At 40.6% G+C, this 27751-nt stretch overlaps 2 protein-coding genes across 2 annotated transcripts; one reads left to right on the top strand and one right to left on the bottom strand.

Annotated features, from left to right (window-relative positions):
• Nucleotides 1-7386: 7386 nt before the first annotated feature.
• Nucleotides 7387-25406, bottom strand: klhl6 (kelch-like family member 6). Its single transcript, XM_034109692.1, has 8 exons — nt 25310-25406; nt 12411-12693; nt 12167-12332; nt 10511-10960; nt 9811-10048; nt 9065-9267; nt 8386-8599; nt 7387-7770 (listed from the first exon to the last, which is right to left on the bottom strand). The coding sequence occupies exons 2-8, from the start codon at nt 12665-12667 to the stop codon at nt 7484-7486; spliced, it is 1815 nt and encodes a 604-aa protein (XP_033965583.1). The 5' UTR covers nt 12668-12693; nt 25310-25406; the 3' UTR covers nt 7387-7483.
• On the top strand, nt 14325-23003 carry LOC117466454 (immunoglobulin superfamily member 3-like). Its single transcript, XM_034109691.1, has 10 exons — nt 14325-14463; nt 15521-15892; nt 16000-16416; nt 16561-16965; nt 17454-17822; nt 19397-19768; nt 19880-20272; nt 20544-20954; nt 21427-21819; nt 21940-23003. The coding sequence occupies exons 1-10, from the start codon at nt 14391-14393 to the stop codon at nt 22143-22145; spliced, it is 3411 nt and encodes a 1136-aa protein (XP_033965582.1). The 5' UTR covers nt 14325-14390; the 3' UTR covers nt 22146-23003.
• Nucleotides 25407-27751: the final 2345 nt, after the last annotated feature.

Here is a 27751-nt window from a genome sequence, read left to right as displayed (position 1 = left end):
TTCTTCTTCTTCTTCTTTAGTGTGTATTGGCGGTTGACAAACCAACTTTTAGGTGCATTACCGCCACCAACTGGACTGGAGTGTGGACAAGAGACTATGCAGAACACAAGAAACAAAACAAAGAACCAAAACTCTAGATTATTTTTAAATGTATCAATTTCTCTTAGAAACGTAATAATCTCACAATATATATTGCCTGATTTTTTCCCTAACAGCCCTGATAGCGACAAGTCATGGCATTTTGCTTTCTTGAGTGTCTGGAAAAGCACATTTCTCTGAGTACTATATTTCCTGCAAAACAGTAAAACATGCTCAACAGTTTCTGGCTGGCTACAGTGTATACACTTTCCGGTTGGATGCTTTCCTATTATACTTAATGTATGATTGAGACCTGTATGACCTATTCTCATCCGAGAAATTACATTTTCCTCCCTTCTTTTAAACCCTACCTTCCTTCCATCCCCCATACCTTTGAATTTTATAAAGATGTCTTCCTGTATCACTAAGGTCCCAATGATCTTGCCATGTTGTTTGTACAAATACAGGTCTCATGAGTGCCCAATATATATTCAGAAGTGATGACCTACTCGCTCCCCACTCCTGTCCCGCCAAACACCGAAGTACATTGTTGACCTTTTTACATTTATTTTGAACTTTTCCTATATGATTGCTCCATGTTAACTTTCCGTCAAACCAAACACCAATACATCTTATTGTATTAACCTGTTCGAGAGGTTGCTCATACAATTGTAACGATATAGGAGCAATGTTAGGCCGTTTTGTAAAACAAATGACCTGCGTCTTAGCTACTGACAGTTTGAATCCCCATTTATTTGTCCATTTCTCCACTTCAACTATTGCAGCTTGTATTTTCTTTCTAACATGTGCTACATTGCAGCCTTTTGCCCACAAAGCCCCATCATCTGCATACAAAGATTTTCCCACACTTGGATGAACTTGATTAAAGATGTCATGTATAATTATATTGAACAGCAACGGACTACATACACTACCTTGCGGAGTACCATTTTCCACAGCATAAACACTTGAATATTCTGCACCTACTCTTACTTGTATTTTTCTGTCCAGTAAAATATTCATAACCCAATTATATGCTTTACCACCAATTCCCAATGATTTTTAACTTGATTAGTAGTCCTTCCTTCCAGAGCATGTCATTAGCCTTTTCAATATCGAAGAAGACTGCAATCACTACTTCCTTGTTGGTCTGTGCTTTCCGGATGTCTGATTCTAAGCACAATATAGAATCCATTGTATTCCGACCCCTACGGAACCCACTTTGATATGGGGACAACAGATCTTTACTTTCTAAGATATATGTTAACCTTTCTGTAACCATTCTCTCCATGATTTTGCATAAATGAGATGTCAGGGCAATAGGCCTGTAGCTAGATGGATCTGAAGAGTCTTTCCCTGGCTTTAGGATGGGCACTATTATCGCTTGTTTCCACACTGAAGGAAGTTGGCCAGAATCCCACACCCTATTAAACAACCTTAACACAATGACTAGAGTGTTATCTGTCATGTGTTCCAACATTTTATAACAAACACCATCTTTCCCAGGAGTGGTTTGACGAGCACTAATAATTGCTCTTCTCAACTCAAACATACTAAAATGCAGGTCCAACTGATCCCCTAACACTTCTCGATCCAATATTCTAGGGTTTTCCATTAGTGTATTATGTCTGCACTGCCTGGCTTCCTCTGTAAGGTTATCTGAACTATGAACTTTCCTAAATGTTTGAGCTAGAATTCCCGCCTTTCCTAAGTTTGTGACAGCCATTATGTCCTCTCTGCTCAAAACTGGCAACTCATAATTCCTTCGAATTCCCCCCATTCTCCTAATCATGCCCCAAACATCTGCAAGCTGTTCTTCTCTTCCAATACTATTGCAATATTGCCTCCAAAAAGTGCGTTTTTGCGTTCTTATTGTTCTCCTCACTATAGCCTGGGCCCTTTTATACTGATTCAAAGCTTCCTGAGAATGGACTTTTTTGAGTTGCCTGAATGCTTTATTTCTGTCTTTAATGGATTTGCTACATTCACCATTCCACCAGGGTACTCTCTTGGGGCGCCTAACTCCTGCAATTTCCGGAATTGTTTCCTTAGCCGAATGAATGATAACCTTAACCAGCTCATCATTGAATTTATTTATATCATCATAATTTTCCTCTTGAAGTGTTTTACATCTATTCATACTTACAACTTGGAAGGCATCCCAATTAGCCTTTCCCAATTTCCATCTAGGAATTTTCTTTACTTTTTCAAACCTTATGTTGGTCCCAACTTTAATCATTACCGGATAATGATCGCTGCCCACTGTAGTATGCCTTACCACATTCCATGTACTTATACCTGCTATTGCTCTAGATACAAATGTCAGATCAAGTACTGTTTCTATATTCTTCGTGTAATTATATCGTGTTCCTTCTCCAGTGTTAATGCACACTAGCCCGTGGTCATCTATAAATTCCTCAACTACTGCACCATTTGCATCTGTGCTACTGCTTCCCAATAGCGAGCGTGTGAATTAAAATCCCCACACCATATTACTTTGTCTTGCAGTGAACCCCCAGCATCCTCTAATATACTTTGATCTAATTTCCCACATGGATTATAATAATTTACTATATCTATAGGTCCTCTATCATTCCATACCCTTATAACTATTGCTTCATGATCTGTACTTACATGCATAACTTTGTAATTTATACCACTCTGTATGAATGTTGCAACTCCTCCCCCTCTGCCAGAGTCCCTATCTCTTCTAACTGCAGTATATCCCTTCACAATAAAATCCAGTTGTGGTTTCAGCCATTTTTCCTGAATACAAAGAACATTAGGTTTCTCTCCCAGGTTGTCAATATATTTTTTGAACTCTTATCCGTTTGCAATTAAACTTCTAGCATTCCACTGCAGTACAATTAACACCATCAGGATGATCCAGTCCATGTCTGAGGTTGTTGGACGTCATCATTTAGGATATCTTTCACATTTCCCCAGTGCATCCCTTTCACATCAAGGTACTTTTCAGCTGATTTGACAATTATTTTGATTCTTTCATTCCGGCTTGTAGTCTGCGCTGAACAGTTGATAATCTCTGCCATAAACAGTACAAACTCTCTTTTACTCACTATCAGAGTGTCCTCCTTCAACTTAACACAGTTGTGGACTTTTTCTGTTTCTTTGCTCTTATTGTTGTTTCCCCATTTTAACCTGCGTTCCTCCTGAAACTGTCTTTGCTGCCTCTGCATAGCTAACTCCCTGCGTCACCCTGACTCGCTGCACTTCTTCTGCTTTCTTGCCAACCTCACATCCCCGGTACGCTGAACCAGCTGGACTGGTCGAATAATCAATGTGTTTTTATTTTGAAAATCTACAGGAAGTTAGGTTATCTGTTTTTTTTGGGCAAATGTTTCAGTATGAAATTCAAGTAGCCTTAAATTTACGTAGTATCTTCCCTGCGGAAAAAAACAGCTAAATTGACCAGCCAGTAGATATTAGGCTGGAATGGTTGGCTGGTTTAGAGGGGTTTTGGACACTTTAGCTGGCCAGGATGGCTGGTTTAGCTGGTTCACGGGAACGCGCATTTCTAAATGAAACCTTTAGACCTTAAAACGAAAAGTAAACGTCCAGGTTTTTTTTAATGGTAATTTTCAGGGGTGCTTTTTACGGCAGGCCTGGTTGTCACAATATGCACCCCCTTGCTATCTTACAAAATAAAAGAGTCGCATACATGAAACTTGCTCCATTTATTGGTACTAGTCCTACAACTATACCCTCAAAAATGCTTGAGGGTGGGATTAGTAGAAACATATTTTTTGGGGGGGTGCTTTTTACGGCAGGCCTGGTTGTCACAATATGAACCCCCTTGCTATCTTACAAAATAAAAGGGTCACTACATGAAACTTGCTCCATTTATTGGTACTAGTCCTACAACTATACCCTAAAAAATGCTTGAGGGTGGGATTAATAGAAACATTTTTTTGGGGGGGTGCTTTTTACGACAGGCCTGGTTGTGTAGTGCCGAGAGATATGGAGTCAGAGGCGGTGCATCGAAGGTGCAAAAGGGAACTTTAACGAGGAGCAGAAAAGGACATGTTGGGTCGCAGCCTGGGTCGACAAGAGACAGAGCCAAGAGGGCACACCTATTTATAGGTAACCCATAACATGTCCGTGTGGGAACAATAACCGCAACTGTAGTTCCAGGTTTGAATTATGACCCAGCGGTTAAATAGGTAGTCACCACACAAGCTCCCCCAGAATTCAAACATGGCAACAAAAAATATATCCCCACGTCCGTGGAGGAAGCACCACAAGGGCCGAGGAGGGTGGGGCCGCAGGTGAGGACCGGGCCATGGAACGGGCCACGAAAGGGGGCCGCAGGAGAGGGCAGGGGCCCTAACGAGGGCGAGGGCACCCACACCGAGGGCGGGCCGTCGTAAGGGGGCCGCACTAGGTGTTGCGGAGAACCCAGCAGGAAAGAGGGCAACCCGGCCGCAGGCAGACGCACAACGGCGGCGGGCATGAAGTCCTCGGCAGGCGTCGAGGTATCCCCGGAGGAGAGGGCAACCCGCACAACGGCGGCGGGCATGAAGTCCTCGGCAGGCGTCGAGGTATCCCCGGAAGAGAGGAGCAGTCCCCCCGGGAGGAAGGAGCACAACCCGGCCGCAGGCAGACGTGCCGCGGCGGCGGGCATGAAGTCCTCAGCAGGTGCTGAGGCATCACCGGGAAGCAGGAGAGGCCAGACAGGGTCCCGGAGCGCGCCACCCATGGGCCGATGGAGCATGGGCGACGTCCGGAACTGTCGAGGCGAGAGGGGGTCCAGGAGTGCACCACCCAGGCGTCGATGATACCGTGAGTGGCGTCTGGAACCGCCGTCGAGGTGGTGAAAAAAAAAATGAGAGTGTCCACATGAGGTCAACCGGCTGGTCGAACCTCCTCTCCGGCACCGGAAAAAAATTTGTTAACAGTCAGCTGTCAACACGTCGTTAGTTGCTAGCCGTTAGCTGCCGCTGTTAGCTGTTAGCCGTTGTTAGCTGTCGTCGGTAGCTGCTAGCCGTTATTAGCCCCTCGTGGTTAGCCGCTAGTCGTCGTCAGCTAGCGCAGCCAGGACGTGCAGCCGCACGCCCCGAAGAAACAAGCCCACGAGGTAGCAATCGAGTTGCTGGTCGACCCAGCAGGTCGTGCATCGACCCCCTGTTGGATGGAAGGCTGATGCGGGAATGGCGAGCAACGTCCCCAGCTCTTCTGCGGGGCGCGCACCGAGCCTCAGTCCGCGTGCCGGTGGCAGCCACGGACGATTCCAAAAATCCCCGGCATTTCGAGAAAGGAACTCGAGTTCCTTTTGCCGTGTTCGGCTCCGTCCCGGAAACTTCTCATCACGTCGGGGTCACCAGTGTAGTGCCGAGAGATATGGAGTCAGAGGCGGTGCATCGAAGGTGCAAAAGGGAACTTTAACGAGGAGCAGAAAAGGACATGTTGTCGGGTCGCAGCCCGGGTCGACAAGAGACAGAGCCAAGAGGGCACACTTATTTATAGGTAACCCATAACATGTCCGTGTGGGAACAATAACCGCAACTGTAGTTCCAGCTTTGAATTATGACCCAGCGGTTAAATAGGTAGTCACCACAGTTGCCACGATATGCACCCCCTTGCTATCTCTGACAATAAACGTGTCACATACATGAAACTTGCTCCATTTATTGGTAGGCCTACTATAGTCCTTACCATTAAAAAAAACCTGGACAGTTACTTTTCGTTTTAAGCATCGTTTTAAGAGACAAATAAATGATAAACATTCTAAGAGGCTGACTACAAAAGGTAGACTCAAAGGCTCTTGATGACACCAATGGGCAGTCCCAATAGATGCTGTTGTATAAAAAGAAATAGAATATGTCCAGATTTCTTCTATTTTGTATTGGATGATTTGTTTTATTGATTGCTGATGGATGTTAAGATGTGTTTTACAATTATAACAAAAAGATGATTGTAATTGGAATCAAAAAGATTGCAAATCATAGTTTAAATAAAATCACTAGCAATATAGGGTTTATTCAACAGTGGTGAAGCATTGCTAAATCAATGTACACTGAACTGTAAAACAACTTACCACTATTTAGGAAAGGCTCTGATCAGAAGGGTTGACTAGTAGGACAGCAAAGAGGTGGAGGAGGTCTATGTCATGTACAAACATTGTTGTGATGTTACACCTGAAATGAATACCATAAATAACTGGGTACCAAAGTGCTTTACCTGATAGAACATGTTCCACATAGAGCAGCAACCATCCGGCTGGGCCTTTTGCTGCATATCATCTCCTCTCTCTTCACTGTTTCCAGTCGATCTCACTATCCAATAAAACTGAAATTCACCACCGAGGATTAAATGCATCATGTTTTCTCAAAAAAACATTGTTTCTATGTTAGCAACTGTCATTGCTTAGTATGTCTTTGCAACTGTAGAATCCATTAAAACAATGTAATTATTGATATTAAAAGTATTGAACTGTATACCAATTCATCTTTTAAAGGCAACTGTTGTACATATTATTTTATCAGTACAATTCAGTTTTAACAATGACTGCTGTTATATTACATTGTACTGTACCTGTTACGTTTTTTTTCGAGACTGTGTTTCAGGGCTTAGGCTTCTAACATTTATACTGAAGATACAAACCATTTTTACCAAAACAAAACACAAGTCTCATAATAAGAAGCGTCTAAATGATCCCTGAGCAAAAAAATGCAAACTGACTTTGGCACAGAATTCAAGATAAAGATAGTACCTTATTACTTATCGTAACTGCACATACAAGATATCCGATTAAAGCTGAGACTCCACAGATTATTTAGGTATATAGTATCATCACTGAGCGATCCGAACTCGCGACAGGGGAAGCAAACACAGACATCACAACATGTACCTTTACGGAGCTTTTACGGGAGATCGTCTCACCGTAGCTGTCAATCTGATCAAAAGACGTGTTCAATGGCATTAAAACGAGAAAAAATACAGGGTACTTACTATATGTTGTACTTTGGATTTCGAAAGCTTTTAGTCTACTAACCCATCATCCAAGGGTAGTTTTCACTATAAGTAAAAAAGAATTTTTTACTATGTTCAATCTGAATTTTCTTTAAAATAAAAAACATCTATATTGATTCTGAATTTTCTACATCCAACTCACTCAAAGATTATTAATTTAACCCTTTTAGAAGGGAAGATATGGTCATTTGTTCTGGGAATGTCATTTTCGAGCCTGAGACCTGAAAAACAGGCTCAGGGTGGAACAGATTAATGATAGACATAGGGATTGACTTTTAGTATTTCAAGTCTCACACATAGAAATGAAGAACAAAGACATGCTTTAAAAAATATCTTTATTTACATCATTTTGGTCACTTTCCTCTTTTCTGTCAACAACAACGTCCATTCACAGAAGTCTTTGTCATTGGCCTTCTTAAGCAGGTGTTATTCTGTGTATGTGTGTGTAGGACTTCATGAGTGTCACACTGCCGTGGTGCGACACTCCCATAGGTAAAACACACTCCTCTGTTAACACCCCTCGACCAACGTCCCAGCACATCACTGTGGAGATGACTTGGTTCTTGTTATCCCGTCCCCCGGTGATGAAGAGTTTATTGTTGCAGGCAGCGATGGCGCAGCTTGCCCTCTCCCCCAGACGGGTCACAAGGGACCAGGAGTCGGACAGAGGTGAATAGCAGTACATGGCATGCATGGCTCCACCTGGAAGCAAACAAAGACACCATATTAGAGATATACATACGCGCACATTAATGTCTCACCAATAAACCTGACAAAAACCTAATTATTGAAAAACAATTAAACTGCTCTTCCATACTTTAATGATGACATACTATACACATTACACACTAAACATAAACAACATGATGAAAGACACTAAATTTAAAGCCAGTGGTGGAGGAAAAATTTCATTCTTTTAATCACGTAAAGACAGTGATATTTCAAACCAAAAATAGTCTGTTAGAAATAAACACCTGCCCTGAAAATGTCATTTAAGGAAAAGCATATACAATTTATTTTAAAATTTGTTGAGAATTTCAAAAACAAAAATCCCTAAAATGTTATACTAATAAATATAATTGGATTATTATGAATGTTAAATGCATGTGTACTGTAATTAGCATTACATTGTTTTAGCTAGTTAATATTTACTTTTGGATGTATTGGTATTTCATGAATACATTTAAATGCATCATATTTAACATGCAAACAAAAATATTGGAGATAAAAGTAAAATATATTATCAAATCAGTTTAGAATAAGCTTGTTGTGAAAAGATCCATGTCAAGTACATGTATTTAGTTACTATCCACTTACCAACTATATAGATGCATTTTTTGAATGTGACTGCATTAGTGCATTTAGTTTCGATGGGGATGGGCGCCCGCAGCTCCCAGCTGTCTGTCCCTGGTTCCCAGCACTGAACCTTATCAGTTGCCAACTTTCCATTGGGCCCGCCACCAATCACATAGATCCATCTGTCAAAGCTCGAAGCCGCGAAGGAGCTCACACCTACAGCAAGAGGTGTCACCTGCAAGCAGAACCAAACAGACGCATATAAAGAAATGTGTGAGGTATAAATAGTGTAAAAGATGTAAATCATTTAACACCTTATGCATATAATAATAATAATAATAATAATAATAATAATAATAATAACGGTTATCATTTAGATCTAATATTTTCAATATTTACTAAATAAATGAATTCATATTAATGATAAAGATAAAGACATGATCTAATTGTGGTAATAATATACAGAAACATTGATAATTAAAACATGTATTTAAAAAATGCTCCTTTTAGAGTGTGTTTTTGTATCATTATATTATGTAATATATAATATATATATATATATATATAATAATTATGTATTATTCCAGCTGCTGATTACAAAATGCGACTCTACATAAAGGCCATTTGAGATCTGCTTAAAGGAACAGTTGCTGTAATTTTACACAAAAACACCCCTTTTATAGAAGTCCTGTATGTTTACCTTTGTCCAGCGATTGTGAAAGGGATCATAAGCCTCTACACTATCAAGTCTCTGAACTCCTTCGAATCCCCCCAGTGCATAAACCTTCCCTCCATGAACGGCCATCTTGTGTCTCCAGCGCCCTGTGGTCAGGGGCTCGATCTGGATCCACTTGTCCAGGGCGCCATTATATTTCCAAACATCATTTTGTGTCTCTTTACCTCCTGCAATTGGAAACATTAGAGACAACTGTCATAAAACATTGATGTTTCGCTGAATTATGACTCTAAATGTGCCTTATTGGACCACACACCTTTCACACTGATCTAAAATGCCGTGACTTAGTCTGAACTCAGAATCACAGTGAACATGTTTCTGAACGGTTAAAATTACCCCGGCTGGGGCGTCAGTTCCTGAGTTTGGAAACACCTCAACCCTCTACAACTGTAACGGCAGATTAAACCACAACCTCCTGTTGTTCTGTTCAGCTGTACTTTTCTCACTGACTTAGCCATCAGATTCTTTGAATAACAGAAGCCTAGCACCATTCACAACAAACTGTTAACACAATGAAGATGCAAAAGAGAATAACACTTTAGGTTTTAGTTATAACTTTTTAAAAAGAAAATATAACTTGGCACATCAATTCTCAGTAGAGGGAGAACATTTTCACTTTCATCTGCACCGAAGGGAATTTCCTACACATGTCACAGTAACTAAGCCTTTCCATATAAATAACAATAAATGTAACATGCAACCTCTCTCACCAGATATGTACACTTCATTGCGAAAGGTGATGCATGCAAACTCCACCCATTTCTTGTTTTGTGATTCGTCCTCCATCTCTGTGATTGGCAACTTGGCTACCTCCAGCCTGCTGCGCCTGAGGGGGTCCAGACAGGTGACCGTCGAAATAAAGCGTTCATCTTTAGTGCAGCCTCCAATGATCAGGAACACCTCGGACAGATAGTGCTGCACACGAGGTTTGGTTCGTTCAGAGACCACCTAAGATGTCAAACATGTAAAAAGCACATTCAACTATAAAGCAATGAAACAAAGCAGTAGTTATTTTATCACAAAATGATTGTTTCTCTCAGTGTTAGTATTTGACAGCTCCAGAATCTTGCACTAATGTACATTCCCAAAGATATTGAAGTGACTGTTATTTTGTATATTGATTGTTGTGTTTTTATCTTAATGTGTGCATATGTATAAATGTGTCTGTTGATTGTGCATAGGATATACATATTTGTATATATATTTGTATTTTTGTAAAATACATCGTGGGAAACGGTATTTCGATCTCTGTCTGTACACACAAACTGAAAGATTGACAATACAGTTTACTTTGACTTTTTTACTTTGACTCTTCTCAAAGTGATGTTCCTAAAAAGGCCTAGCCCTACTAGCATTTTATTAAGAGATGATGACTCAACAACACATTTGTGGTCCTTCCTGTGTACTGACCTCGCTGCCAGAGAGGTGATAGATGCGGGCCTCTTGCAGCAAAGGAAAAGCCTCACTGCAGCGGCGAATCAGTTCATCTGATTCAACTTTTTCTACAAAGTAAGCAGGCTCCAACAGAGGCAGTCGCACATGTGAGAGCAACCTGACCAGTGAAGGATAGCGTTCATCCTGCCGGGCTCTCACCCAGTGCATGAGAGCTTCAAAAACACACTCCTCACACTTCACGTCAAGGTCATCCCTCTGCAGGACAGCCTCCATCGAATCAGCTGGCAGCTCCAGGAAGTCCTGCTGCTGGACTACCTGGGAGAACTGAGTGGTGATGAAATCCTGAGCACTCGTCTTCAAGGCCGGCAAGGCATGGCTATCAGCAAGATTCAGGATCCCAATGCAACTCTCCAGGTGCAGGGACTTGCTCATAAAGCCAGCACAGGCCTCCACAACTCGTAGGAACTAAAAATGACAGCGTAGGCGTTAGTAGAACTTTTAAGATGGAACTTTTGAAATGACTCTGATGTACACGTTCAGTGTTTCTAAAAGATGTCAGCGATAAAAAGATTAAACCACATTTCAAAGAATTATGAGCCACACTAGAATTTCAAAAGAGTTGTGCAAAAGGAAACATGACAACAGGAACATGGTCTTAGAAACCTAGAACATGTTTTCTCGAACTAACTCAAGATTAAAAATGCTATGTGCGCCTCAATGTTGCAATATTTTATTTATTTTGCATTCTACTTTGTTGTTGCTGTAATCTAATCATTTTAACATTTTACTGTGTTGGATTTACCAATAATAACATTGTTACCCAATTTTAAAAAAGTGCTTCATAAAGTTATTATTATCACATGCATATCCCCAAATGTATCCTAAATGTTAATTTAATTCTAAACTAAATACATTGTAACCCTAAAATAAACAAAACATGCAAGTAACAACAAGATTGCTTTTTTATTATTATTTCCGAAAATTCAAATTACTCGCCACAAAAATAGAAGTATAGAAACACAAACATGTGCCCCCCCCCCCCCTCTGAGTGGCACAGCTGTGTGGTTAATTTAAGCTTGTATGGAAAACTGATGCAAAGTGTAAACAACAGTGCAACTTTCACTTCCCTCTTTCTCTCAATTCTTACTTAGTCAGATGTTTGTTCCACTGAATGGGGGAAAGGGTGAGGTGATGAAAACCATTTGAGGAATATATATATATATATATATATATTATATATATGTCGTTCTGTATCTCTTTCTAGTCTCAGAGTCTTTCTGAATGTAAATAAATGTGCTTTCTGCATCACTTGTGTACCATTGTTTGACACAATAATAGTGGCATCTATATTGTATTAAAAGTAAACTGTTGGGTTTGAACTTTGAATACTGGTAATTTTAGTTTTTGCTTCCAGTGAAGAAAAGCATTATCATGCGTGTGATCAATGTGACATAAATGAGAAAGTGTTACTCATCTGATAAAACTTCTTCACACCAAATTGGCCGTCAAAAATGTGTCAAGATTAAAAAGGAAATGTTTTTTCTTCGCAGGTTTATTTATGTTGTGAGGATATGTTTATCATCTCATATCTTTATAGGTTAAGAAGATTTGGAAGTCAATGCATTTACGTAAAGGCATGTCATTATCTTATATAGTAAGTAATTGTTTCACCTGAAATTGACTGGCAGCCTCGAGTATTCTCTGGACATTGGAGTGTGTGAGGAGGGCCCGGCTGGTGTAGGTATACTCCAGGAGAAAGTGCATCGTCCCACTGTCCAAACCCTTTATTTCCACACACTCCTCATGGCTCTCTTTTAGACCATTGCAAAACATAGCCCTACAGAAATAAAACATTAATTCAGTCACACTAGCAGTGCCGTCACAGTGGAGTTAGACAGTACTGGTTTTATTTTACCTGAAGTAATGACTGGCAGCAGCAAGTATGGCTCTATGACTAGGGAAGTCATGTCCCTGAACACGCAGCACCACATCGGTCAGTTCTCTGTTCACTCGTAGGGTCTCCATCCCTCTCTGCAGCTCCACAGGTAGACCTCCATCTTCCCAACGTAACTCAGTTGAGCCCGTCTGACTGTTTTCCTCCTGGACTCGGCTGGACTCATCTCCAACAAGTAGCAAAGGACAGTCTGTAGTCCTTTCCAGTGTCTCACTCATCTTTTATGCCAGAAGCCCCTCAGAAACTCAGAAGAACAGCTACTTTAGTATTTGCAAGACCTCTACGGTTTACAGTTGAAACAGTTGTGTCGCTGTGGATCTGTTTTTTCCTGTACTCTTCATACTTCCTATTTCTGTTCTGTGAGGAACATACACAGCGCATGTTTCTAGACACTTCCTCTTCTTGCGCTGAGCACATTTCCCCTAAGTTACACCATTTTTTACTCAGAAGGCACAGACGCCAGGTCTCTTCCAAAGGATTGCACCGAATATAGAATACTGCAAATAACACTCAGCGTCTTAACCGAAGGGAATAAACTGTCATTGCAGCATGACAGTTTATAAAGTGTCTTAGTTTTGACTGAAGTTATAAACCAGTCAGAATATAGGTCTTGGAAAAAGGTTCAAATCTGTTGAATCAGGTAAAAAAAAAAGAGAAAAAAAAAAATGGTGTACCATGTGTTAATTGCATGCATATGTATTATATTAAAGAGGGCTATACAACCAATATACTCTAATGTATTGGCTACTGCACCGGCACTGCTGTATTTCTAATGCACACACTAGTTCCACAGTTCTATGAAATGCAAGTTATACTAGCTGAGCACCCTTTATTATACATTGGGTTTTATAAAAAGAATTATGCCATAACTGTAACTTATAGCTTCTTCATCTGTTTTCCTTTCCTCTAAGCCTGTCTCTGTGCTGCTGACTCCTCTCAGATCAATAAAGGACTCTAGTATAATATCTTTACCTCCTATGCACCGATAGTCTACAGCATGTGTAGATACTATCAAAGCAATAGCTCAGACTAGATGGTGAAATTAGAATATGGCCGACAGCTATGCAGCAGAAAAGCAGGATTTCATCTTCTCCACTAAGTGGCACTATTGCCTCGTTGGTCTGCAGTACCATTCAAACACAATCTGAAGTTATTTCATGTTTAAATGTTTGGCGAAATAGGCCAAACTTGGATCCAAGCTGTTTCCTAGCAACGCAAATTCAACAATTTACCCTTTATCTTCCACAATGTTTGATGATCGGATTATCATATTGTTAATCATGTAAATTCATAATTTGGAAACCATATGTTTTATTCTGAAAATGAAATATGTATTTAAATTTGTTTTGCTCGAGCTCGTTCTTAGCCCTAAAACTTGAGACATGGAGGCGTGTCGATGTCTGCAGACAGAGTGAATCACCTGCCGTCACACGTTTCACTTCCCATTATTAAGGTAAGAATAAGGTCAAATTAGCGCTCACCGTGATTTCTCTCAGTCTGTTTAAGACGTATTTTTGTCCAATTGGTTTTGTAGCCAAGCAAATTTGATGCTGGTGTCAAACTGTGATATAGCCTACATGAGCCCAAACGAGGACAATGTGCTTTTTCAAATGAGTGTGTAACCCACATTAAATCCTGAGTAGATCTAGGACGAAACAAAGCTCATTTGTGGGGGTGTGCTTTTTATTTGTTTGTTTTTAAACACTCCACCACACAATACCTGCACGGTCATGAGACATTATATTGTCACTAATAGATCTACAAGAACATCTGCAACGCAACTGTGTGCAGGAAATATGTCAGACTTCCTTTTATTGTATACTTCAGTACAGGAAGCATACACCACTTGTCTCAGCACAGACGCATGTATTCTCACACGAGAGACTGACTGACTCAGGGCTCATGGTGTGAACACTGTGTTACAACTGAGGCAGATTCAGGATGAAGTGTTCCCAGAAAACTTGTTTGAGGGCCAATGACTTGCTCTTGTGTCTGGGACTACTTCTGCACTGTGGTAAGTAGGCTAGTACATTGAATACCTGCAGTTGGATTTCATTCTGGACAGTGATCATGATGTGTGAAATGATGGTAGTCTAACAGTAATAAAACAGAAAATAAAATAAATAGTCATTTAAAGAAAGGAGCCCATGTCCATTTTGAGTAAAATACTAATAAGTAAGAATAAATAAATACTAATAAGTAGGAAGAAAGAAAAGAACCACCAACCCATATTAAGCTAAATCCTCCTGATCATTCTAACATACTCACTAGGATTTGTGTTACTTATTTTAACAATACAATTGTATTTACAGATATTTTGTGTGGCTGAACTCAATTACTCATAATTGTTAAATAACTTTTCTTATATCTGTCTATTTATATACATGTATTGAAGCAGGCAAATACATTACTATCAAATCACTTGAGTCTGGAAAAGCGGCAACAATTACTTCCTTTATTATAGTTACAAATAAATGTCCTTGGTGTCCACTATTTGCAGGCATTGCAAGTTCAATGATTATTATAACCTACTTTGCACGAAAAGGTTTGACTTCCCGCAATGTGGAAAGTAACTTAAAGGCTACAATGTGTTTCTTCACATACCTATGCAATACGAAAAACAAAGGTTGGGAAGCTAACAAAGTTGGAGTTGAAAATAAAACATTGGTTTATGAGAGTATTGTAATGTTATGATATTATTTTTTATGATGATTATTATTAAATAGGGTCTGATAGTGCTCCGGTTGTTAATATCATCTTTATGTAGGACTGAGAATTATAGAATTATACCATAATGTGGCAGTACCTAAGTAATGTTGACATGATAGCCTACCTGCACCTGTCTATTCATTTATGTATTTATTTTTTCCTTGTTCTTTTTTGTTAATATTGTTTTGATTCATGTTGATGGTGTTCTTTGTGCTCTTGCCTCTTTTGAAAAGCAATATAAAATGTCATTATAAATAAAAAAAAGGTTAGACCCTGTAACGTAGCACACTTATAAAACAGACTGACACTGTAAGTGGCAGTAACTAAAATCTGTATCTGTGTTTTGTCTGTGCATCAAACAGGGGAAGCAAAAGTGAACACTGAAGTGCAGGCTGGGCCTCTGTATCGTGTGGTGGGCTCTGAACTCTCCATCTCTTGCAATGTGAGTGGCTTCAGAAGTGAGAACATGACTAAAGAAATACAATTCCGTGTGAAGAAGCCTGCAAAAGCAACGGAAATCAACATCATCAGCACCGGAGACCCACATTTCAGCTATTCGATGTATACATCACGTGTGAGGAGCGACGAAATTACTCTGAAACATGAAAATCCAAACTCAGTATTATTTAAGATACAACGACTAGAGAAAGGTGATGAAGGGGAATATGACTGCTCTGTAGTCAACCATGAATCTAATTATGATGGAAGATACAGTGTTAAGACAACAGTGAAAGGTAAGTGGACTTTTGAATGTAAGAATCTTACTACAGCGCAGTAAACTAAGATGGCAAAAGTATATGACTTTCCTTTCTTTCTGTCTGCTTCTGATGTGGTCCCATAGTGATTGACAACTCCCTTAGTGTTTCATTACCTGCCTCCCCCCCCACACTGAGCTATAATGAGGGTGATGCTCTCACTTTAACATGCCAGGCATCCAGCAACACCATCCAGCACACCCATCTGTCTTTTGCCTGGTATCTCCACAAAGACGGTGAGGATCGTAAGCCTATCATTTCTCTGGGTAGAGATTTCACACTGAGCCCAGGTTCGGGTTTTGAAGGGCGCTACCAAGCTGGACACATAAGGTTAGATAAATTGGGGGAGGCCACATACCAGCTAAACATGGCTCAGCTCGAGCTGTCAGACCAAGGCAGGATCTACTGCCAAGCTCAGGAGTGGATTCAAGATCCTGACCAATCCTGGTATTCCATCACAGAGAAAGCTGCAAAGGAAACTACCCTGAATGTCAAAGCCAGAGGTAAGAATCATGAAAATTAAATAGCCGATCTTGATTTGGGTTGACGTATTCACTAAACTCTTCCTCTTTTCAGTCCTTGTGGCATCATGGCAGGATGTTTGTGACTGTGGTTGTCTCACTCTGCTTATTCTTTGCTTCCGGTAGAAGTCCTGCCAGACACGTCGTCTCTGGTGGTGAGAATGTCTGCACAGGCGGTGACTCTGCAAAAGGGGCAAAAGCTGTCACTATCCTGCAATGTTGACACACAGAACGTCAAGGAAAGGTTCTTCTCTGTAGCCTGGCTCAGAGGAAATGTTGAGCTGGTTACCATTGGCCCTACAGGCATTCAGTCTGTGGGGCCCCAGTACAGTGGGCGAATGAAAGAAGGAGAGCTCAAAGCATCTCGGATAGGGGACAGAGATTACCGTCTCATATTGCAGCCCGTCAGAACCGAGGACCAAGGCCAGTATATCTGCAGAGCATGGCTCCAGGACAGAGGTCCAGATGGTGCCTTTACACAGGGAGCTCCCCAGGACTCCAGCTCTCAGGAGATCAGCATCTTAACCACAGGTCAGTCAACTAAGACACACATACACATAGACTTTACTTGGGCGGGCCGCCCAGGTATATTAACGTCCGCCAAAGTATATTACGTGACCCATTTAGGTCTGCGAGCACGACGCCATCTGCGATCGATTAACTAGTGGACAATGATCCCTCGCTCTACCTCTCCCGTACCGGTTCGTTCTGCTATCGCCTGAAGGGCCTGCTTTATGCGCTCCTCAGTAACCCCGCTGTGAGGCTCTGACGAACAGTTCGTAAGCATGCTCCACTAGCACCCCCACAAACAATTATATACACAAACATTTATATACACAGGGTTTAATTTTATTCAGGATGTACCTTGGATTTTAAGTTATATAATCTTCATTTTATCTTGCAAGTTATTATTACTATTAATGAGATAATACTATTATTTTTAATAATAAAGTTGCTATGTTTTCTTATTATCTTCTTCAACACACTCACTAACTATCTTTTGCTTTACCTTATTACAGAAAGTGGGCTCTCAGTTGAAATGGAAAACACCGTGGGTGTTAACGAAGGTTATGGGCTGATGCTCACCTGTAAAGTGCATGGGGTCAAAGGTCAACTCTCTGTCACCTGGCAGCACAAATCGACATCCACATCAGGGGCCATTTTCACCAAAGTCATTAGTCTAAGTCAGGAGGGTGTTGTGGAAAAAGCGGAGTTCATGAGTCACAAAGTAAATGCAATGCGTACTGCGGCTGACACCTTCATCCTTGAGCTTGATGAGGTCAGACCTTCTGATGCAGGAGTCTACGAGTGTGCTGTGTCTGAGTGGGAAAGCAACAGCAAGACCAACAGCCAATCACAGACGACCACTGTGACAGTGGTTCCTTCGGGTAAGACGTGGCTCTCTCTGTGTGGTGCAAATTATTCAAGAAAAATGTATGATGAAACCGTTATATTTAGGGATGTCCCGATCACCTTTTTTTGCCCCGATCCGATTCCGATCATTTGATTTTGACAATCTGCCGATACCGATTTTTCCCGATCCGATCTTTATGCAATGCATTAAGAGAAAAAAAAGGTAACAGATAACGGCTGGCCATCCAACGCGATGAATTCAGCTATCTTGGCTGTTATTGTTTGGCCTTTTCTCTGTTCTGGGGCAGTTTCTCTTTCCTTTTGAAAGTCTCTGAAAGGGTCGGTTGTTTCAGTGCCGTTCCCTGAGTGGCCGCTGTGTACTCGCCGTGTTGTTGTTGTTGGCGTTTGTTTCTCAGGTAGCGTATTAGATTGGTCGTGTTGAACGTAGCTCTGTTCTTTCCACCACACGGAACCTCTGCCTTGCAAACATTGCATCTGGCTGTTACACTGCCTTCGCTTTCAATTTTATAATACTTCCAAACTGCTGACATTTTCTCTGTCCCGACTCCCGAGTCACCAGCTGAACGTAGCCTCTCGTTAGCTTACTGCTACTATGAGACACTGCGCCCACTCTGTTGCCAGCTTTGAGAGGAATAAGCAACCAGGTCTGAAAACAAGCCCAAAAGAAGCAACACATACATGATGTTGTGTAATTTTAAACAAAAACTAAGGCCTCAGGATGACTTTAAGACGTGAACATGGTCATTTTTGTTTTGTAACATTAAATTAAAAAATATATTTTATAAAATTTTTTTTTAAAAAAATCGCGATCCCCGATTTTTTTCTCCCGATCCCCGATTTTTTGAAAATCACGTGATTGGCTCCGATCCCGATCACGTGATCGGATCGGGACATCTCTAGTTATATTGACACTCCAGGTTCCTCTCATGACATAGATTGTCTGATTACCTGTTTAAAAACATAATCAGTGGTTTTCAACAAACCTGGATTTCCAATAATCTTTCTCATTTCTTTCAGAAGTATGTTCAGCCCAACATCTTTCGCATGCAAGAAATATCAATGTCATTTGAAGAAATGTACCGAGCACAATCTTGCTCCACATAACACTATCCCTTTTAGAACTGCAATGTCTTCCTAGTGCGTCACCTCAGGAAACATTTTCACATACCTTGACGTTTTCATGATGAAAACTGTTTAAGGTTTTAAACAGAACACACTGTGCACTTTAACCCCACTACAAGTAGCTGCCTAAGAAAAGAAAACATGTGGATATTTTATGTTCTGCTTAACACATGTGTGCTCTAGGATGTAATAAATATAGCAGGTTTCACTTCCAGGGCTTTAACATGCATTTGCTGAGTATAGACTTTGAAGTACCTCACTGCATACCGTATTTGCATATAATATGCATTTTTGTTTTAGAACTGAAAATGATACCATAATGTTGTGTGAATTACAATAACTGAACGAGACAGACCGTATGTTGGAAATGTCATCGACACACACCTGTTGTTTACTTTAAACTCTCATGACCGCATGACAATTGTATGATCATCAACTTCTGCTTTTTTATTTTCCAACGTTACAGAATCTTTTGTGAAAGTGTCACTGATAAGTCGCAACAACAATGTGACTGTGGGAGAAAATGTGGAGTTGATGTGCCGGGTCAAAGGGCCACCTGTACCAATTACACTGGCTTGGAGCCTGCAGCGTGATGCCTCAACCCTAGATAACATCCTGACAATGTACTATGATGGTGCCATCAGCTGGTCTGGAGACCAGAGCCGCTACCAGCTGAAAGTAGAGAAACAAAAGAATGGAGTTTTTCACTCTTTGCTCATCAACGGTGTGAGCCAAAGTGAGGTGGGAATCTACCAGTGTAGAGTTTCTGTTTTCCTGGATAATGTATATAAGAAGCTGCCTCTATCCAACCCGGTGGCTATTTCGGTGCTGAACCCAAGTAAGCTGACATTTTGTATGCTACATATTAAGGGCTATTTTGGATTAAAGCTGCATTGTGCATTTCATTTATTTAAGTTTCTAATCATGTATGACTTATATTTCCCTCTAGCGAGCAAACTTGATCTGACGCCAACCCCTGCCTTGACAAGAAACATCAACACTGACATCAAAATAAAATGCTCAGTTAACTCAAAACCCTCTGCTCCCACTCACTATGCGGTCACCTGGCTACTACAGCAGCAGGCAGAAAGTACGATGATTATGAAATCAGACAGGGATGCTCTAGTTACATTCGGACCAAATGTACAACCGAGACACAGTCAGCGAATCAGCATGAAGCGCACTCAAGGCCCCAGTTTTGAGTTAAATATTCGGCAAGCTCGAATTTCAGACAATGGTTCATATGTCTGTGAGGTGGTGGAGTGGCTTCAAGATCCTCATGGTGACTGGTATCAGCTCTCACCAGTTTCCAAAACCACAGAGCTCACAGTTATTGAGCCTGGTAAGTTTGTATTCACATACATGAAGTCCTTACAATTTGCCTTAGAAACCCATTTTCCCCAAGACGTTTGATATAAACAATGTTATAGTATATATAGTGTTTCTATAGAACTCTATACTGTATGTTCTGTCAAAGTTCAAAGCTTACCTTATTTCAAATGACAGATTTCCATATTTATCTATTTGTCATTTGCTGGACGGATGGATGGATGGATAGATATAGCATTTCTTCATTTACTAAGTTTTTTTCTGTGCTTACTCCAATTCTCCAGCCAATGACCTTCATTTAGAAAAGAAAGAGCAGCGGTTGACTGCCAGGGAGGGAGACGAAGTGGAGCTTAAGTGTAACATCATCTCAAGTGCATCCGGTCCATCTTTTTTCTACAAAGTTGCTTGGCTGTACACCAGACACGGTTCTTCGGTCCGCAGCCCCCTGGTGGAGCTTGATCACACAGGCCTGCTGAGTTACCCAGGGAACCAGGAGGTCAGAGGACTGCAGGGGCGGCTTCATTTCTCCAGACCCACCCAGAGAAGCTTTTATCTGGGAATAAAGAGGGCCCATGAGGAGGATAATGGTACCTACCAGTGCCAGGTGGAGCAATACCAGCTGGATCAGGAAGGTCACTGGCAGCAAAAGGCCTCTGACAGCGCTGGCCTCATCTCGCTGACTGTGAATGTTACAGGTATGATCTCGTGATTTAAAGCATTTTGTAGGCATGATTTTAAATGTGGCTATTCCTTTTAGGGTGTGTAACGAAACAGTTTGACAATTTTGGTAAACAACATTGTTGGCTTTTTTATCAAGGCAAGAAAAAGCAAATGATCCTATAAAGCACAAATATTGAGCTATTCCCAAAATACATGCAGACAATAATACATTATAATGTCTTATAATGGTGTGTATGTTTATCTGCATGCGTTTGTCTGGTGGGGTTGTTCTGTTCTCAGCAGAATAACCACTTCTCTAATTGCTGTCATGTGTTTTGCGCAAGTGTGTTTTTTATGGTTTTCGGTTTCTGCCCTTCCTTAAGCTTCTTCAATGTCTGTCCGTGTATTTAGGAATTTAAATTTATATTAGTGACATTGATGGATTGGCCTGGTCAAACTAGAGTTGAATAAACTGTGTACTATTTTTATCTCTGTGCTTTTTGACAGAAATCAACTTGTCTGTTGTGGAGGAAGAACGGGATTTGAATCTGACCAGATCCCAGAATTTCACAATCCCTTGTCATATCACCAAACAATCCAGCAATGAATCTGAGTTCCAGGTCACATGGTTTTGGCAGAAAGAGTCACAAACGGAACAACGCCCCATATTCACAATTTACCGTAACGCCACCCTACAAGACAGGCTTGGGAAGGGTGATAAGCTAAGATTTGGCCACCCTTTGCCAAAACAATTCAGCCTTACAGTCTCAAAGACAAGCCCTGAAGATAGTGGCATGTATTTCTGTGAGGTAGAAGAGTGGCTCCTATCTCTTTCTCTTGGGTGGAGAAAGGTTGCTGTGGAAAAGTCAGGACATTTGACTGTTCATTTCTATGATGAAGGTAAGCACATCAAAATGTGACTAGTAGTATCTTTAAGCAAATTCCATTGTTTGGAAATCATGGTAAGTCATGCATTACGTGGATGCAAGTAAAGTTTTTATTTTGTCCACTTCTTTGCAGGAGTCGTTAAAGCCATCTCCGAGCCAAAATGCAAGTCTGATATCTGGATGGGGATGCTCATAGTTACTGTCATCTGCTCAATGTTGGTCATAGTCCTACTCGTGCTGAAGATATGCCGGAGCAAGGTCTCCGGAGGAAATAAGTCTGGCGAAAATCTGTGGGCTGAGCAACACCCTCTTAACACCAAACCCATTGCAGACGATTGAAGCTCAAAGATCAGAGGAGAAAAAGAGAGAAAAAACAGCACGCACTGATATTCTTATGTAATGTAATACATGCAATGTTTTATAAGTCAAATATTTTCACTGTATTTACAGCATTTTTTATTATGTTTTATTCAATAATTAAATTAAATTTGTTAAATAATTATTTTGATAATAGTCAATACACGTTTTTTGAAATGTTCTTACTGCCTTTATGAATTCATGATAATTTATAAGGCACTTTTCCTTTTGCAGCTAAAACATCTTTGCATAATCACCAGCTTCTTACTGCCTGCAATGGACACTTGAGCTACTGTAGGCAGGAGATCAACTTTGTGGCTTTACCCCTACAAAGCAACATACCGTGAATGACAGATTCCTTTTTATGTAACATCGTTCAGGCAGCTTGATACTATGTCTTTGATGGGGAGAGGTCAGAGCATAGCATGTCTAAGGGAGCAGCTAAGCAGACGAAATGTGGTTTTTTCTGAAAGCATGACGGGCAATGACAGTGATCTGTGGTTCTGCAAAAGCACAGGATGTCTCTGTGGTCTGAGAAACTGCTGAGAATCAAGTGTGACAGGATTTGGGCAGACAAGTCACAGTTTGAGGTTAATTTCATGCAATTGAAGTGCAAATCAGCCATACAACATTTACATGTGATTCTGAATGCACAATACAACTTATAGATGAGACGTGGAAGTTGTGTGTTTTGACTGATTTTCAAGGAGTCTGCGCTTCCTGAATATGTGTTTGTGTGTAGAGTCTGTGCAAACAGCGCATATTCATTTGTGTTTGTTTTGGCTGGCTCAATCACATTGGATTTGTAAATAAACATTTACTATGAGATGAAAAATCTGACTTTCAAGAATGTGTCAAGGTTTTTCACATCTGTAATGGTTGATCAAAATATGAATTGTGCCTTTTGTCATGGTCCCACAATGTAGGACAACGCGGCAGATCAAACATTTTAAATATAAAACCCGAGCATTTGACCTAAAAGGTCTAGTCTTGATTGGCCATGTAACTATCCTCACTAACATCATTTTAGCATTTCTTAATTATAGAAGACCAGACTGAAGGTAAACGCCACCTAAACAGGCAAGGTGTAGTTAAGCATTTTTCCTACATAGTATGTATTATGGTAAGTATAATGCTAAAGAATACATTAAAGTCAGCCCTACATAAAATCATGTCTCACTGTCTAACTACTCACAAGCTGGATTGTACTTTTTTATGTTTGCACATGAATGCCTGTCAGTTTTAGAATATCTGCCGTTGCTGCATTTTAACAGATGTCCCTACTCCACACAATTGGATGCTGAAGAGTAATCAAATCAAAACTAACCGAGAGGAAAGTAGAGTCTCTCGGTTTTGCTCTGTCTCTCTTTCTCCCTGCATCAGCCCTATCAATGTTTAACACCCCATCTGTGTGAGAGACAAGAATAGGATACATTCCTTGCTATTACTTTTGTGGAAACAGGCAAAGATACATACAAGACATTTAGGGTTGTTATGTTGGCCTACAATGTAAGGTTAAACTAACAGTGTTTTTCTAAAAGATGTGAGAGACAAAAAGTATAAGAGGACCTTCAAGAAAAGCTGTAGACGTCTCAGCCCTACAGAGATGATGTAGCTTTGACTTTCGTCTGGAATTATACCAGTCCTTCACAGTCTGGTGGACTGGCTCCTTCTTACATCCTCTCTCTTAACTTTACTGTAATTCCACTGCCTTGTGTTTCCATGGCAATGCCCGTCAGAGAAAACGAAGAAACATTGAATTTGAGAGGCAAATCAATGCTTGTATCTATGCAACAAAGAGTATATTTAACGGGGACAAACTTCACTGCACAATGGCAGCCAGGCTAGAACTCCCTAGTCTTTATAAAGTGTGAACTTTAACGTATTCTACAGTGATTCTTGTTTTGACTTTAGATGCAATGCATTAAGAGCAATTCAAAACTTATAATCCCTCTATTTCCCAATATCCCAAACTTATAGCTGCTAAAAGATTATGGTTCCCAGTTTGCCAGCATGGATGTGTGAGCCGGATATCTCTTTTGCTATGATCTCATTCCAGATCTGATTTGGCATCAACTTTATGCTTTGTCCTTCATGTTCAATGAATGGACTAGATTTACAGAAATCATGTAGCAATTGTTCCATAACAAATTGAGCTACAGTGCATACACTTAAACAGTGGTGTACCTACTTCTCAAGGGAAAACTGTATCCCTGACTTTTAAATGTGTTAAACTACTCCTATAGAAGGTATACCATCTTGAATGCAATATTACAGTTATCTGGAGTATGAAGGTCACTAATCCAAAAGCGAATTAAACTTCAATTGGTATTTGCGTTGACTCATTCCATTAAGGTTTTCAGTGCCAGGACCCAGGCATAAGCATAGTGTATCTGTTTTATTGTGGCAAGGTACCTTCCTTAAGGTCTTTAGTTTCAACTGTCGATTAGTGATCCTCAAACTTTTTGAACCACCGGATAAAGACATTTAGCTTTGAATTAAAGCTTCTGGGCAACTTCTGGATGAATTGCCAAAAGATTTGGTCATGAAATTCTTTAGGCACAGAGGATGAATAAAAAATGACTATTACGATCACCAGACTGGCACTACGAGCTGGTTAAATAAGTTTTAAAATTAAGGTTCCCTGGATATAAATCCTAACAACTTTCATGAGCCCCTGGCTTTTCCTCTAGTGCCAACATGAGGATAATAATATTGGGATAACTACAGAATTGAATGGTTTGCTCGAAAATAAGGTACAGAAATGTTCCCTTCAAAAAACTTTTGTTAAATCCTATGACTGTTTATGTAGTACTATCTAGTCAACATTTTGTTATCAACGAATTTCTTTGGCTTGATAACTCAAGACAAAAATATGTTAGCATGCTGCTAACACTAACCAAGATGATCAATAGTCATGCATGCTAGCTTTGACTGCTGTCGGCTTTGTGCATGTATGTTCACAAACACACACAGACAGCTCAACTTTAGCCCTGTTCCCTCCTGAACAAGAAGATAATGTGTCCTGGCAGGGTTTGGGTTGACATGAGGGGAGAGACACACTCCAACCACCATCTGCACAAATTACGCAACGTCTCTCTTGAATTCTAAAAGTCTTTTCTGAAGCACTTTTTGCCTCCACTCACCTCAGCTCACTGAATTTCTCTTCAACTCCTCTCTCTCGTGACCTTGTTTTGCCTTTGATATTCCCCTTTTACACAAGCTGAGGACACTGGCCTGACAGAAGTGCCTTCTTTTATTTGCTTGAATCAAGAGCGACATGCTTTTATTCTCTCTCTTGTCTCTCCACATCAGTCTTATAAAATCCGCCACCACTAGAGGGAGCTATGGTCCCCCAAGAGGGCAGAGGCCTTTAGCAGTCAACAGGTTACCAAAAACGGTGAGTCAATGTGCTTGTCATGGCAGCACCCACTATGATAATCTGAGATTTGGAAATTGTATATGTCTTTCTCTGCCTTCATTTGCTCAGATCAAGTTTTTGAATTTAAATGTGAGGCAATATGACACACAGTTTGACATCCAGGTGGAGCGGCTGGAAGTCATCTAGATGTCTCAGAGGTCGTGAAGGTGAGAGGGTGACACCCAAGACTACACATTGTCAACCTGAATATAGCAGCATTTTGGAAAAGTCGAAGCCACTGCCTCTTGATGCAAACACAAAGAGAGAATTACCTCATGTATCCAAGCACCCGAACACACACATAGACACACAAACTGTATACAACTCTCTTAGCTGTCTGCCTTTTTTGTTGAAGGCTGATTGTTATCCCCTGAGACAGTGTTTGGATGGTAGAAGAAGCTTGAGAGTCCAAAATAAAAACAGCTTAAATGGTGCAATATGAAGTAATAGCCTGTTCTGCGCCCTGGCAAGGGAGCTCTCAACAAACTCAGAGCTATTCTCTTTTTTCTTTCACAGCTGTTCTCTCTCACCCTGGAACTGCACAGATGAAAACCCTGCTTTGTCTGTGTTATGATAATTGTACTTAAAGATACGTATGTATGTTTCTTTCATGTTTGTGTGCTATGTGTGCGTTTTCTATGCTGTCGCTGCTACCTTTTAATCATATTTGTTTTATTTCTGCACTGGCGGAAGATAGACATAAAACTGAAAGGATGATGTCAAGTTCATGTTTCAAAATGAAATCAATTCTGCTTTTTGTTGTTTTGTTTTGATATTATTGCGCGGTCAGGCACATGAATAAAACAATGAATCTTAACTATCACTTGATGGAGCGTATTTCTCCTTTGTCATTCCAGCTCTTTATTCTCTACAGACCACTTTAACAAGACAGCAAATACATTTCCATCCCACTGGCAACCAATAAATAGATTCTTCGTTTGGGGATTAAATTCAACATACTTTTTATGCTGATAAAATAATAAAGAAACAACATTGATGCTTCTTTACAAGACCGCAGGGGCTTTTACATTGAGACTGCTGCTTTCCTGTGGTGTAAGCCCTGCAGCCACTCCTGGCCATTATCATAACTGTCATAATTTCTCGCTAGAGCCATTTGTATGGAGGAGACAGTGACAGCAACATGTGCCAAATATGAATAACTGATGACATATACAACTAACACAGTGGGAGTTGCTATGCATCTATCTGGCTTGCAGTTGTCATGCTGGCAAGGGCAATCTGATTCAAGCGTCACCAAGGAGACAGAAGTCACATGGCGTATGAGATGTCAGATATTTTTTAATTAAGCACAACTGCGAGTTCTGACTGGAGCTGTTCATGTGAACTTTCCTGGGTGAGAGAAAGGGACAGCAACAAGCTGGTTCAATAGTGTGTGTGTGTGTGTGTGTGTGTGTGTGTGTGTGTGTGTGTGTGTGTGTGTGTGTGTGTGTGTGTGTGTGTGTGTGTGTGTGTGTGTGTGTGTGTGTGTGTGTGTGTGTGTGTGTGTGTGTGTGTGTGTGTGTGTGTGTGTGTGTGTGTGTCTGTGTCTGTGTCTGTGTGTCTGTGTGTCTGTTAGTTTGACTTTATCTGATTTTGATACAGACAAAGCTGCTGCAATGAAGAGGCATTTTGGCTGAGGAATGAGAGCGGACGAAAATGTCAGCTGCTTCCAAAACATTCAATCACCGGTATTTTAGAGGTCAACAAACATAGCTCTGCAGCTATCAGAGAACTCTATCAGCAGAAACCACACAAGCTTTTAATCAGACAAAATATCAGCCCCTGGCACTGAAGGCTTTCCTCAGACCCAGTGCACGTCAGAGTCTTGCATCCAACAATGTTTTCTTAAAGATGAAGAGGGAAGAAATGTCACGGTCAGTTTAACTTGGGCCACACTACAACTTGTTATTACATATTTTGTGAGAGATGTGCGACCAAGAAAGAGATTGCTGCCACAGTTTTGCTGTTAGCTACTTGGAAAATACATCTGTAGCGTCTGTAGCATCCTCCTCCACATTTAATTTGCAGCTTGTCATGACTTACTTTCATCTAATTATCTTCTATATCACTTATTATATCTTCATATTGCCTTCTTGTTTCAAGTTCTTGTTTTCTAGCGTAGAGAACTTTTCTAAATACACATATGATCTTTTTTAATAATGTTCAC

This window comes from Pseudochaenichthys georgianus, chromosome 21, assembly GCF_902827115.2.
Source record: "Pseudochaenichthys georgianus chromosome 21, fPseGeo1.2, whole genome shotgun sequence".
Lineage (NCBI taxonomy): Eukaryota > Metazoa > Chordata > Actinopteri > Perciformes > Channichthyidae > Pseudochaenichthys > Pseudochaenichthys georgianus.
This window is presented reverse-complemented; position numbering and strand designations above follow the sequence as displayed.

What these genes read in the sequence shown, in the direction of transcription:
- klhl6 (XM_034109692.1), bottom strand. Translation starts at nt 12,667, where the DNA reads ATGAGTGAGACACTGGAAAGGACTACAGACTGTCCTTTGCTACTTGTT. An exon ending in AGGCTGCCAGTCAATTTCAG is followed by an intron (nt 10,961 to 12,166) that starts GTGAAACAATTA and finishes TGTCATTTTTAG; the next exon opens with TTCCTACGAGTTGTGGAGGC. An exon ending in CAATGAAGTGTACATATCTG is followed by an intron (nt 9,268 to 9,810) that starts GTGAGAGAGGTT and finishes TTCCAATTGCAG; the next exon opens with GAGGTAAAGAGACACAAAAT.
- LOC117466454 (XM_034109691.1), top strand. Translation starts at nt 14,391, where the DNA reads ATGAAGTGTTCCCAGAAAACTTGTTTGAGGGCCAATGACTTGCTCTTG. An exon ending in TGTTAAGACAACAGTGAAAG is followed by an intron (nt 15,893 to 15,999) that starts GTAAGTGGACTT and finishes GTGGTCCCATAG; the next exon opens with TGATTGACAACTCCCTTAGT. An exon ending in TGTTCATTTCTATGATGAAG is followed by an intron (nt 21,820 to 21,939) that starts GTAAGCACATCA and finishes ACTTCTTTGCAG; the next exon opens with GAGTCGTTAAAGCCATCTCC.